Raw genomic sequence first — 12,782 nt, 5'->3', positions numbered from 1 at the left:
TTGGTTATAGATCTAACGGCCTCCGCTTCCGCAATCGCCGGCGAGTTTAACAGAATGGGTGAATTAATTTGACCGTCGCATGCAATTGGGATCGGCGGGCCGTTGGATGTAGTAACGGATGAGTGAAACGGACGGCTGACAGTCACAGAGGGTGGGCGCCGCACGTCCAGGTGATAGGATGTGTGTGTCTCAGTCGGCCTTCGTACTTGGCTGTCTACGGTCTCGACGCGTGGCTCTACCGATCACGTGCTGTACACGTGATATACAACATCTATGGTCCCCTTTGCAGCAACACCTAGGTTTTGCATTTCATCTATTCTTTTTTCTCTTTCATGTTTCCAGAGAGACCAATAGAACCGTAAATTAGGTGGCTTTATATGTGATAAATCACCGTGGAGATGTCCTATAAGTTGAAAAGGGAGAGCTGCCTAAAGGATTCTAAAATATATTGTTTTTCGATTTTTTTGGATGTATCCTTACTAAAATTATCTAAATCATCTATTTTAGTAAAAACAATTATTTTTTTATCCTCCTACAAAGCCTTTAGGGGAGCAGTGCCGACCAACCTAGCTAATAGTTGTCAGGTTTTGCTACCGTACCCCAGTGGGAGTATGCAATCTCGATCATCTCTTTTCATATAAACGGTTGGGAATAGATAACCAGTTGACCGGTAGTGTCAGTTAAATAATTATTTTTTTTGTAATTAGTGGACATGTGTCAACTACTCTTTGAAGATTCTTCCTGCAATTCCTAAATGAGAATTTTGGCAATGAAAAAAGAAAAAAAATCAAAATATGATAAAACACAGTGCTCTCAATTTTTTTTAGGAAAAAAAAAATTTGAGTAATATACTAGTCTTGAAGCTCTAATGCTGTCGACCATAATAATAAGGTTACCATAGAAATTACTAAATATTCCAGTTAAAATGATCTCAGAAAGATAAATCCAAAAAATTAAACGCCTGACGAACTAGAAAATTCAATTGAATTAATTCATTCCAATGATAAAATTAATCTTCTAGGTAGGATCAAAGTTCCTTTTTTATATGTTTTACACTTAGGTAGCCGCATGCTATACTCGAAAATTTGGTAATCCACTGCAGAGCCTTGGTTATCTAGTCTTCCATAGTTTGAAGATACGTTGCTCTTGTATGGCAGATGATTTACTTGAAAGTCAGATCAGCTTTTGCGATATGGGAATTTTGGATCTATTTCTTATTTAACCCTTAAGGTACTTGAACCTTATTCCAACAGGGACCACCGTTAGTAAAGCCCTAATCATTCTTATGATTCTCTGAGTAAGCCCTATGACTACTTGATGTATGTAACACCTAAGTAGTGCTTCGAAAGGTGTCAGCAGGTGCGCGGAGCCTTATTGTGTCATCCCTCTTATGATGGATTTCAATTCATAAGGTGTGATTGTTAATAGTGGAATCCGATCATCAAATGGACTGCCTTTTCCATGACCTAAATCTCATAATGTCAATGTCCTCATATTGGACCCTCTTCCTCTCCATTTTCCGAAATAACATGGCAATATGCATCTACTTTTCTCTTATGTCCCTTAACTTTTTTAATTGCTTGGTGAAATTGCCCCATCGATCCAATGCCAATGACACAGAATCAATTTTAGTATAAATGTTCATTATGTACTTGATTACCATACATCAAGTCTGAAAGTTAATGATTTAATCACCTTTACCTATATAAAATTAGGCAAAATGGCCACAACATCCAACCACCTTGAATATTTGGATGTGGTTGTAATTGAAGGTTCTCTGATAGCAAGGAGCAATCAACAGCACTCGCAAGAATGAAATATAGAGATAACTACTGATGCATTTACTGTGCCAATTGATTACAAAATGCCTTGCTTACTAATCTTTGGATTTCCAAGATCAGTGTTCGGTACAAGAGTTGAATAGTGATCGAGGAAATCACATGCTCCAATAATCTAATTTCAAGTACATTGCCAAGGCAGAACGATTGCCATGAAAAGAGAATGAAGAACAAGATTAACAAATTTTGAATCTTCATTCAACTAGACTGGTGTTTGGAACTCTTTAAACTTCAGGAAAAGAAGAAAAAGACAGCATCATAGAGAATAAAATGTAGTAAATATCATCGGTTTCTAAGGCACCGAAATATGAGACTACTTTGGGTTTCTAAGGCCTCGCTGCCCGGTGGATCTCTTGATTGATTCAATTCTCTGAAGCCTAATCTGTTCCCTGAACTTGGCTATGAACTCATCGGCCTTCTTATCAACTTCGTTCGCCTCCGGGGCTGCTTCTGCCGCAGGGTTTGAAACTAGCACATGATCAGAGGCCTCGCTAGCGGCGTCATCGGCATCAGACTCATCCGAGGAAACAATCACCTTCTCCATGATGAATTCATTCTCCTTTTCAGCTTGATATTTTGGGATCGGAGGAGGCTGGTGTGGTTCATAGCCGAATGATTGCTCGGCGCCGCCGATCTTTGTTGCTCGATCTGGCATTGCGCTTGGGACGTCCTTCGCTCTGACCGTTCTGACCGACCTTCCAACCGAATAGATTTCTGCTTCATTTCTTCGTTTTGATGATGAGATCAAGGGATCAAAGCCTTCCCTTCCCCTTCTGCTCAAACGTTCCAATTCATCCTTGAAACTTTTCGATACGGGCTTTTTGTCGGAGACGGGGGAATAGCCATGACCAAGAAATGGAGGTGGGGGTGGCGGTGCCGGGGGTGGAGTAGACTTGTAGAAGCTCTTCTTCCTCCCCAAATCCTCGCTGCTTTTGGACCTCACTTCTGGGGAAAGAGAGGGGGAGGGAGAGAGCCTGTTCGTCGGAGGAGTGGAGGAGGGGGTACGGGTCGCCGGAGAACGGAATGATGGAGTCCTGGAAGGCCCGAAATCGGCTTCCAAGACGGAAGGTGGCGGAGAAGAAGAAGGTGGAGGGGCCATACCTGTACCCGAAGCTGATTCGTCCTTCACCTCCATCCTTCCTGATCTCGATCTCCATGGAATAGGAGATGGAAGGACGGCTCTCCCCTCTGGTACATTCTTGGAATTCAGAGCATCAAAATTTCTGGACTCTTCAATTCCATTAACCGAGCCAGAATGTCCATCAATGAATTCATTACAAGAATCCAGCAACCCCGAGTCCTGGGCACATGATTTCAAGCTTCGGACAGGCAGATACAGAGGCTTATTGGTTGCATGGCCGGCATCGGTTCCATCCTTTTTAACCACAACCACAGGATTATTTGGGTAGTACTGTGAGCTCCAAGTCTGGATCTTGCTCTCATCAAGAGGCCCATGCGGGCTATCAACCTCGTCGTCGTCCAAGTCTGAAGAGACATGAAGGATTTGGGAGATGTAAGATTGGGGGCTATCGACCTTCCAAGCAGCCTCCTTTTCGGGCTCGGGTTCGGTGTTGCGGCGGCTGAAAAGGCCGTAGGATATGGCAATCCCGACGATGAGAAGGTGGAGGAGTTCCCAGCTTCTGGTGAAGATGGATTGGTTTACAGACTCTGGGGCTTGGGAGGGAAAAAGAGGGAGGAGGGCGATGAAGACGGTGACGAAGATGACTTTGTACAGGAAACTGGAGAGGAATCTAGCTGAGGATTGTTGGGCTGGTGGGTTTGGAGTTCTATATTTTGGAGTTGGTAATTTGGAGGGGTGGAGAGGAGGATTTGGCTCTGCCATTGGAGTTGGAGGTTGCGATGCTCTTCTTCTTCTACTCTTTTCTTGCTCCTCCTTTCTTCTCTTTTGATCTCCCTGTTTTTCTGGAGATGAAGAGAGGCAGGAGGAAGAGGTGGAGAAGGAGAGGAGGGCAGAGGAGGAGGCTTCGTGACGAAGGGAAAGCGGAGGGAAGCAAAAGGCTGAGGAGAGGTGATGAGGCTGCCGTTTATAAAAAGGCGTGGGACGCCGCTTTGTTACCGTTGGTGGAAAATGCAAATATGCCCTCAACTATGCTTAAATTTTCCGACTATGCCCCACTCCACTAAGGGTGCATAACTATCTATCCATGTATACTTGGCTATGGGAGCTTCTGCAGTGCGCCTAAACCATACTACTGAGAAAATTATTGGTGATAATCATTGAAAGGTTTCATAAAAAAGAAAGCAAAATGGGATCTGGATCCAATAATATGTATTTGCATATTGAATACACTATTAACATGCGATAGATTAAAAGGATGTACAACCATCATTACTTAGTTTTGATTTTCTGTTTAAGTCCTGATGTCCTCATCGGATTAAGGGTTCAAATCCATATGAATTTAATCATAAGCACTATGATCGTCCTGTGGTCAGCCCCAATGGATTCGTATTGCAGTGTCCCCTAATCTATAAAGGTTATGGGTTAGGTTTGCTCTGATACTATTTGTAACAATTCAGGACCTCACTCAAAATGGCTAGCTAGAAGGTATTATTTAGATTTATTGATTCTATATAAATACTCAAGATCTATCCAGTGAATAACCGATGTAGGACCTAACACACGCCTCTACGGATCCTCACACATCTTCTAATATAATTTGCTAACTCATGGGCTCCTCTGTAATCATCTTCATCGGCAGATTCATTTTATGTGCCTTCCTTTCAATGCTAAAAGCAACTCCATATATCTAATCAACATAAAATGCTCGAAAATAAGATGTTAACATTGTGGGCTTGGGAGATTGGCCGAAGTACTGATGAGGTATCAGCTTAGAGTATCATGCTCAAATTTTGCTGGCATGATGAGTTTCAATTTGCAAAAGAAGGGGATTTTGGTCATTTGCAAAAGAGATTGGGCAGGGCACAGCTGAACCTCTAGAATTCCCCAAGGCAGTAGAGAAACAGAAGAATACAAGGAGCAAATGGAGGCAGTTCTGCAGGGAAGGCCAGGGATCCTTGGGGAGAGGACCAGGGTATCATCGTCGTAATGGGCAAGACAGAGGTCGAAAGAAGAGGGCGGATGTGGCGGTGGATTCTTCTTTTGGGGTGCATACGCTAGCTTTGGCTTGGGAGAATGTGGGTCTGAGGTGGTTTACCTTTAATTCCCCTCCCCTTGTCCCACTTTTGCGTCCCTCCTAGTTATTCATTGCATGTCTAATGGTCCAAAGGAAGAATATGAGATGCTCTTCGATTCTCACGCAGTCTTCAGTTTTTCTAACGAGTTTGAATTTATGCTATTCTTTACCAAATGGAGTGGGTCCACCATGGATGTTGCAGATATCTGCTTCAAGAAAATGGTTTCTTTCCATTGTTAAGATGTAGTAAACTAAGAAATCCCACACCAAACAAAAAAGTTTATATTATTTTATAGCAAAAAAAAATCATACATATACTCTTTTTTTTAATCATAAAGGAGGCTGGTAAAGCAGCCACCCATATTGAAGAGAAGAAATAATTGCAAAAGAAGAAAGAAAGAGTTACAAACAGCTAATAGAGATTGACCTATAGCAAAAAAGTTCATACAAATACTAAAAATTGTGCTCCTTCTTACGACAGATGCTTACAAGATTCCTGTCCTATTGACCTATTTGTTGATTAGCAAGTGGAAGAGGTTGGTGTTAGAAGCATACCTGTTGAGAAATTTTCTTACAAAATAGGCATCCTTGGTTTCAAATTATTTAAGAATGGGAAACCGAGATAGTTTTGTAAGAATCTAAGACCTTATTGAAAATGGTTAGTCGAAAATTATTATTTGGATTTTTTGATCCTATATAAGTACCTAAAATTTATCTAGCGAATAACCGACGTAGGACTAAATACAAGCTCGCATGGATCCTCACATATTTTCCCCGGCACAGGTCCTCACAGTTTTCATCACCTTTTTTTTTTTCGAGGACAGGATACGAATGTTTGTGAGAAGTTGGTGATGCAAATTTTAGGTTGGACGATTGGATCGTATCTATATACTATTTGGTTAGCTTTCTACTTAGCCTTCAAATGTCAGAAATACCTGCATGGAACTTGTGGGACATAAATGATCTCGCAATTATCGGTTGTGATAATCTATTACAGTTAGATGCTTATGCGAGGGATTCTTGGTGTTGTTGGAGTCTCCTTCAAGATAAGAGAACTTTGTTTGCATTCAGCTTAATAAAATAAGGGAACAGAGCAGGGTAACCATGTTCTAAGCCCTTCCAATTTAAACAAAAAGATTCCAACACTGCGGATTTGCTTTGTTCCACTTGGTGAATTCAATATACTCCTGCAGAATGGCGTTGGACCCACGCAAACAAACCATTTGGTGGACCAAGGCATGACATATTCCCCACGCATGTAGACAAATGTGCGTTTCTCGCTCGCATTCCTAGGCGGCCTTTTGGTTGTGGGTGTGACTTGGATGACTTTTCCATCCAAAAGGGTTAGGGACCATTTTGGTTCCACAATAGTTTCCAAAGGTGTTCCATCTAGCAATTTTATCATTTAGAATTTTGAAATCTTACATATACAAAAGTTCCGCCGAAAGCTAAGTAAAAGAAAACCCCATTGTCCGACGGACAACAGGTGTCATTCGTGTTGCTGCTTGCAAATAAGTGAGTGCATCATGCGTGCGCCACGGATGTCATCGGTAGTTACTGGGGAGACCATTCGGACAAGTATTTAGTTCTATATCGGTTATTCGCTTGGTAGATCTTGAATACTTATGTAAGATCAAAGAGCCCAAATAATACCTTCTAGCTAGCTTTTTTGGATAAGGTTTTCAGTTGTGATAAGTTGTATCAGAGCAGATCCGGTTTGTAACCTATGTGGATTAGAAAACACTGCAGCACAGATCCATTCGAACTGGCCACGGATCGAACATTCAAAGATTTGTGTTTGGGCCTAATATTCACGATGGCGGGTGTCGCCATCCGCGCCACTGCAGAAAGTTCCATTCCTCGACAAACATGCAGTCAAGAAATATGGACAATCTTCATCAACCAAAGCTAAGAGTGACGAGGCATGCATACTTTCTTACTCAGCTGCTTCTTTAAGTAGTAGAAAGTGCAGGAGATAGCTTAGAATTCTATAGAACTGATTCTAAAGCTTTGGTCTGATAAGTTTACATGCGTCTCATCTGAATCAACTCCCATCTCAGCACATGCTGATGGGATGAGATTCCATGTGCCATCCACTTAAAAAGATCATATATATTCTCCGATTCCATCCCATAGGGAGAAGGTCAGTTGCTCGCTTGATTGTGGCTTTATGCTAATAAGGTTTAATTAGATGATCAAAGGGAAGCTTCTTGAGCCTCGTAGATGCTTAATGGGCTATATGCGTACTTTATAAGCACGGTGATGCTTCTGAATTTCTCTAGTCCTTTCTATAATTTAAAGGAAAAAAAAAATCTATGAGGGCAGCTAAATGTATCCATCAAATATCTCAGACCTTAATTGGATTGCATGAGTCTTCTGGTTGGTCAAAAAAAAAAAAAAAGGGCCTCAGGCTTGCGCTGAGAACAGCTGATGAAAACTAAATGGAAGTGTACCACTTTCATTAGCTTTCTTATTTCATCAAAATAAAAAAGCTTTCTTATGATCATGTCCACTGCCGCAGAGTTTTATAAAGAGAATGCACACTTCTATGGTTTTGAATTTTGAACTCACAATATGATTTCTATTCATACTCTGTATATTTATACAATCAGAGAAGCATAATTTTAAGCATACAAAATATGTAACTAAAAAGAAAATTTACGACACAATAAATGGTCATATTTACAAAAATAAAAAACTGATTCTAGAATCATGGGAGGCACAAAAATCTGGCAGTGTTTATTGCGGTAGCCGGACTTGAGTTGTCACTTGCTTGACTGATCCTAAAATCATGGGAGGCACAAAAAATCTGGCAGTGTTTATTACGGTAGCTGGACTTGAGTTGTCACTTGCTTGTTTTCTTCATTTTCTTTGATACGCCCCCGCAAGAACAGGCTACCATCGGATAGGCCGATCTTGTCTCTTAGATAGCCTGTCCTTTGTCTTGAAAGCGGCTTGGTGAGTAAATCTGCGAGCTGGTCATTGGTGTGCACATGCCGAACATTAATAATTTTTTTCTCAACCAAATCTCGCACAAAATGAATGTCTATTTGGATATGTTTCATCCTTGAATGTTGGACAGGATTAAAACTTAGCTGTATTGCTCCTAAATTATCACACAAGAGTATAGGTGGTTGTGATAATGAGAACTTCAGTTCTTGGAATAGAGATAGCAGCCACATGGATTCTGCTGTTGTCGTTGCTAAGGCCCTATACTCAGCTTCCGTTGATGATCGTCCAATGGCACGTTGCTTTTTGGAGCTCCATGAAATGGGTGTGTTACCAAGGAAGATGAGATAGGCTGAAGTTGATTTTCTATCATCCAAACTGCCGGCCCAATCAGCATCCGAGAAACACGTTAGTGCTGGGTTTGATGTTTTTGTGATATTGATGCCGTGAAAAATAGTGTTCTTTAAGTAACACAGCAGTCTTTTAGTGGCCGTCCAGTGAGTTTGTGTGGGACAATGCATAAGTTGCGAGAGTTTATTCACTGCGAAGCTTATATCAGGTCTTGTTAATGACAAGTATTGCAATGCTCCAATCACTCTTCGGTATTGTGTTGAATCAGCTGATGAGGAACCATCTGCCAGCTTTAGAGGTATTGCGGTAGATAGAGGAGTTGTGACATCCTTAGCTCCATCCATGCTCGTTTTATCAAGTATATCTCGGATATACTTATGCTGAGTTAGAAACAAGCCTTCTTTGGTAGGGATGACCTCAATGCCAAGGAAAAAATGTAATGATCATAAGTCTTTGATGGAGAATTTTTTTCCAAGTTGATCAATAATGCTTGCAACGAATGTCGAATTATTTCCGGTGAGAATCAAATCATCAATATACACCAAGCAATAGGCAAGTATAGAACCATCATGAAACACAAATAGAGAAGAATCAGATTTAGCATTGAGAAAACCAAATTCTAACAGTGCTTGTTTGAGGGTAGAGTACCAAGCACGAGGTGCTTGTTTTAGCCCATATATTGCCTTTGTAAGACAGCAAACATGATTTGGTTTTTCCGGATTCCTAAAACCTGGTGGTTGCTTCATATATACTTTTTCAGTGAGATGCCCATGAAGAAAGGCATTATTAACGTCTAATTGCCTGAGAGACCAACCTTGCATAACAGCAAGGGTTAACATAGTGCGTATGGTGACTGGTTTTACTACAGGACTGAATGTCTTTTTGTAATCCAGTCCTGGTTTCTGATTCAACCCTTTTGCCGTGAGTCTGGCCTTGAATCGATCAACAGATCCATCAGCATGCCTCTTAATTCGAAACACCCACTTACAACCAACAATATTACAATCACTCGGTGGTGGAACTAGTTGCCATATATTGTGACGCATTAAAGCAGTCAATTCAGAGGACATGGCATCACGCCATCGTGAATCAGTGAGTGCTCCAGTAACACTCATGGGTTCCAAGGAAGGTGGAAGAGGATGCTTAGCGACTACAAATGATTTTTTTGGCTTATAAATATTGTTCATAGAACGGGTAGTCATGCGATGAGTGCGCACTTCATTGTTTTCAGAAACATTAGATTCATGCACTTCTAATGGAGAAATTTGATTGGAAATCAAGGTAGAGGAAGAGGGGTTACTTACCTGGTGAGGAGGCGGTTCTGGAGGTGACCCAGTCACACACGATGGCGAGACTTCAGCACCCAATACCGGAGATTCTGGAGCTTGAAGCGGAGCGAATGTGACTTTTGGCAACGAGATCACGACTGAGGGATTTTCTTGGCTTGATGTAGGTGAGGTGGTCACGGAAGTTTTAGGGCTTGTGTTTTGAAAAGGAAAAGTCCCTTCGTGGAAGATGACATGCCGAGAGTGAATGAGCTTTCGTGTAATGGGCTCAAGGCATAGATATGCGTTTTGGGAGAGTGAGTAACCCACGAATGTACATGGTTGGGCCTTGGGCTCAAGTTTATGTTTGTTATATGGCCTAGTTAAGGGATAACATAGGCAGCCAAATTGCTTGAGCTTGATGTAATTTGGGATTTGTTTGAACAATTTTTCAAATGGAGATTGATTGTTCAATGTTGAGGTGGGCATGTGATTTATAAGATACGCAACGTTTTGAAATGCGTATGGCCAATATGAAAGAGGCATGTGAGCGTCTGTGAGTAAGGTGAGACCAGTCTCAACAAGATGGCGATGTCATCTTTCAGACATACCATTTTGTTGTGGAGTGTGGGGAGCGGTTGTGTAATGACTAATCCCATGGACGGAAAGGTAAGATTTGAGGCCAATATATTCTCCACCATTATCGGAGTAAAGACTCTTTATTTTTGTATTAAACTTATTTTCCACAAGATTTCGGAATTGCGGAAAAATTGTTTGAACATTGGACTTATGAGTCATAGGATAGAGCCAGATATATTTGGTATAGTGGTCAACAAAAATAACGTAGTAATTTGAACCATCAATACCAATTTCATGAGATGGACCCCAAACATCTGTGTAAATTAATTCTAGGGGAGTAGTGCTAGTGAGGCCATAAGAATTAAACGGTTGACGATGAGCTTTATTTTGAGAACATGAAGTGCAAAGAGATAGATGTCCATGCTTATTGATGGGTAAAGAAAAAGCATTAATTAAATGATGAACAATTTTTGAAGAGGGATGACCAAGTCTTTTGTGCCATCCATCGGTGGTAGTATGTTCATGAACATAGGCAACGACATTTTTGGAGTTTATTACTAGAGTCTCCGAAAATGGGTACACTCCATCTTCACATTCGTCTTTGAGAAGTGTCGCCCCCGTGATTCGATCCTTCATAAAAAAATAAGGAGGATGAAATTCAAGGTAGACATCGTTATGCTTGGTAAAGTGGTGAACAGAAATAAGATTTTTTTGAATTGTGGGAACACAAAGGGTATCATGTAAATGAAAAACACGATTAGACGATGCAAGAGATAATGAACCAACATGAGATACATGCAAACCTGATCCATCACCGATTACCACCTCATCAGTACCATCATATTCAGTGTTTATTGACAGATTAGAGAGGTCGGTGGTCATATTGTGAGATGCCGCCGAGTCAACTAGCCATTTTAAATTTTTTTCCTTGAGAGGATCCTACACAGTTTGGTGTGAATTGAGCTGAAGGCATTTTTGGGCAGCTTTTGGCCGTATGGCCAATTTGATCACACCATTGAAACTTGGGCTTATATTTTCTGTAGCCCGAATTGGAGGAAGACTGCTGCGAGGGCCCATTTTTGTTGTGTCCGTTGTTCTCGCGGGGCTTGTTGGAGGAATACTTAGGGCTTTGTTTGAGGAATACTTAGGGCTTTGTTTGAGAGTAATTGGTTGTCGGAACAAAGCTTGCTACTGATTGATTCTCCAACCGTCGAAGGTAACTCTCATGACCTACAAGAAGATCATGTATTTCTTCAAATTTTAGGGAGGTCTCACGAGCACGAATGGGTGCCGCAATTTCTCTAAATTCGGAACCCAATCCATTGAGGATGTAGAGAGTTATCATCCGAAACGGGATGATCAATGACTGCGAGTTCGTCGGCAATCACTTTGATTGCTTGAAGGAACTCAGTGACTGTGCGATTTCCACGAGTGATGAAGGTCAAATCCTCCTTGAGTTGCATCGCACGCGTTCGTGATTTTCCTGCATATAAACGGGTAAGTGCTATCCAAGCCTCATGAGATGTTTTGTATGCAGCAAGGAGTGGGATAATAGTGGTGGAGGTGGAGGCAAGAATTGCGTGGAGGATGAGTTTATCTTGGCGAACCTAATAGGAGTTCGTGGCTTTGGAGGCAGCGTAGTTCGTTTCATCAATGGCAGGATATTTTTTGTCACCAGTGACAAAGTCAATGCGATCATAACCAATCAGCAATATTCAAATTGAGCCCTCCACTGAGGGAAGGTAGAAGGGGTGAGTTTTTCGTTAATGGTGGTTGCAGCATTGATGGTGATAATTGGGGAATCAGTGGTAGATGTAGGAATGACAACCATGTCGCAGGAAGCAAGTAGGGATAGACACTCGTTAGAGATTTGTGGCTCTGATACCATAAAGAAAATGCACACTACTATGGTTTTTAATTTTGAACTCACAACATGATTTCTATTCATACTCTGTATATTTATACAATCAGAGAAGTATAATTTTAGGCGTATAAAATATGTAACTGAAAGGAAAATTTACAACACAATAAATGGTAATATTTACAAAAATAAAAACTGATCCTAGAATCATGGGAGGTACAAAAAATCTGGCAGTGTTTATTGTGGATCCTAGAATCATGGGAGGCATAAAAATCTGGCAGTGTTTATTGTGGTAGCCGGACTTGAGTTATCACTTGCTTGACTGATCCTAGAATCATGGGAGGCACAAAAAATCTGGCAGTGTTTATTGCGGTAGCTGGACTTGAGTTGTCACTTGCTTGTTTTCTTCATTTTCCTTAATATTTTATAGATATTTATTATGACCTCTGTTTCAGTGCTGATCTCCCAAGAATCCATCACAAGTAGCTAGCAGTCACGCTGAGGTTTTAGTAATCATAAGAAAAAGAGCATGAGCTGAAAAAAGTCATCCATGCGAGCTTTAAACTGATACTGGTAGCCAAAGTAGCATGATTTGAAGGGAGAAGCATTCCAACTGGAGAGAAATCTAAAAATATCATCTATATTTCTCATCCCTTTAGGGCTCGGGTTGCACGTGCTATGCACGTGGGAAAAAAATAAAAGGCTAGAGAGAGAGAGCAAAGATAACTATGCAAAAATGATATGATAATTCAGAACCACACCCAAAATTACTCACTAAAAGGTA

The 12,782-nt window shown here is 41.1% G+C and overlaps 1 protein-coding gene across 1 annotated transcript; it reads right to left on the bottom strand.

The window, feature by feature from the left end:
• Positions 1-1,820: 1,820 nt before the first annotated feature.
• On the bottom strand, positions 1,821-3,857 carry LOC103716329 (uncharacterized). Its single transcript, XM_088718715.2, has one exon. The coding sequence runs from the start codon at positions 3,679-3,681 to the stop codon at positions 2,152-2,154; it is 1,530 nt and encodes a 509-aa protein (XP_088574841.2). The 5' UTR covers positions 3,682-3,857; the 3' UTR covers positions 1,821-2,151.
• Between the last annotated feature and the right edge of the window lie 8,925 nt (positions 3,858-12,782).

The sequence above is a fragment of the Phoenix dactylifera genome, chromosome 3, assembly GCF_051530095.1.
Source record: "Phoenix dactylifera cultivar Ajwa chromosome 3, Ajwa_hap1_PhDact_Kaust_v1.1, whole genome shotgun sequence".
Lineage (NCBI taxonomy): Eukaryota > Viridiplantae > Streptophyta > Magnoliopsida > Arecales > Arecaceae > Phoenix > Phoenix dactylifera.
Note: the sequence above shows the minus strand (reverse complement) of the source record. Positions and strands in the feature narration are given on the sequence as shown.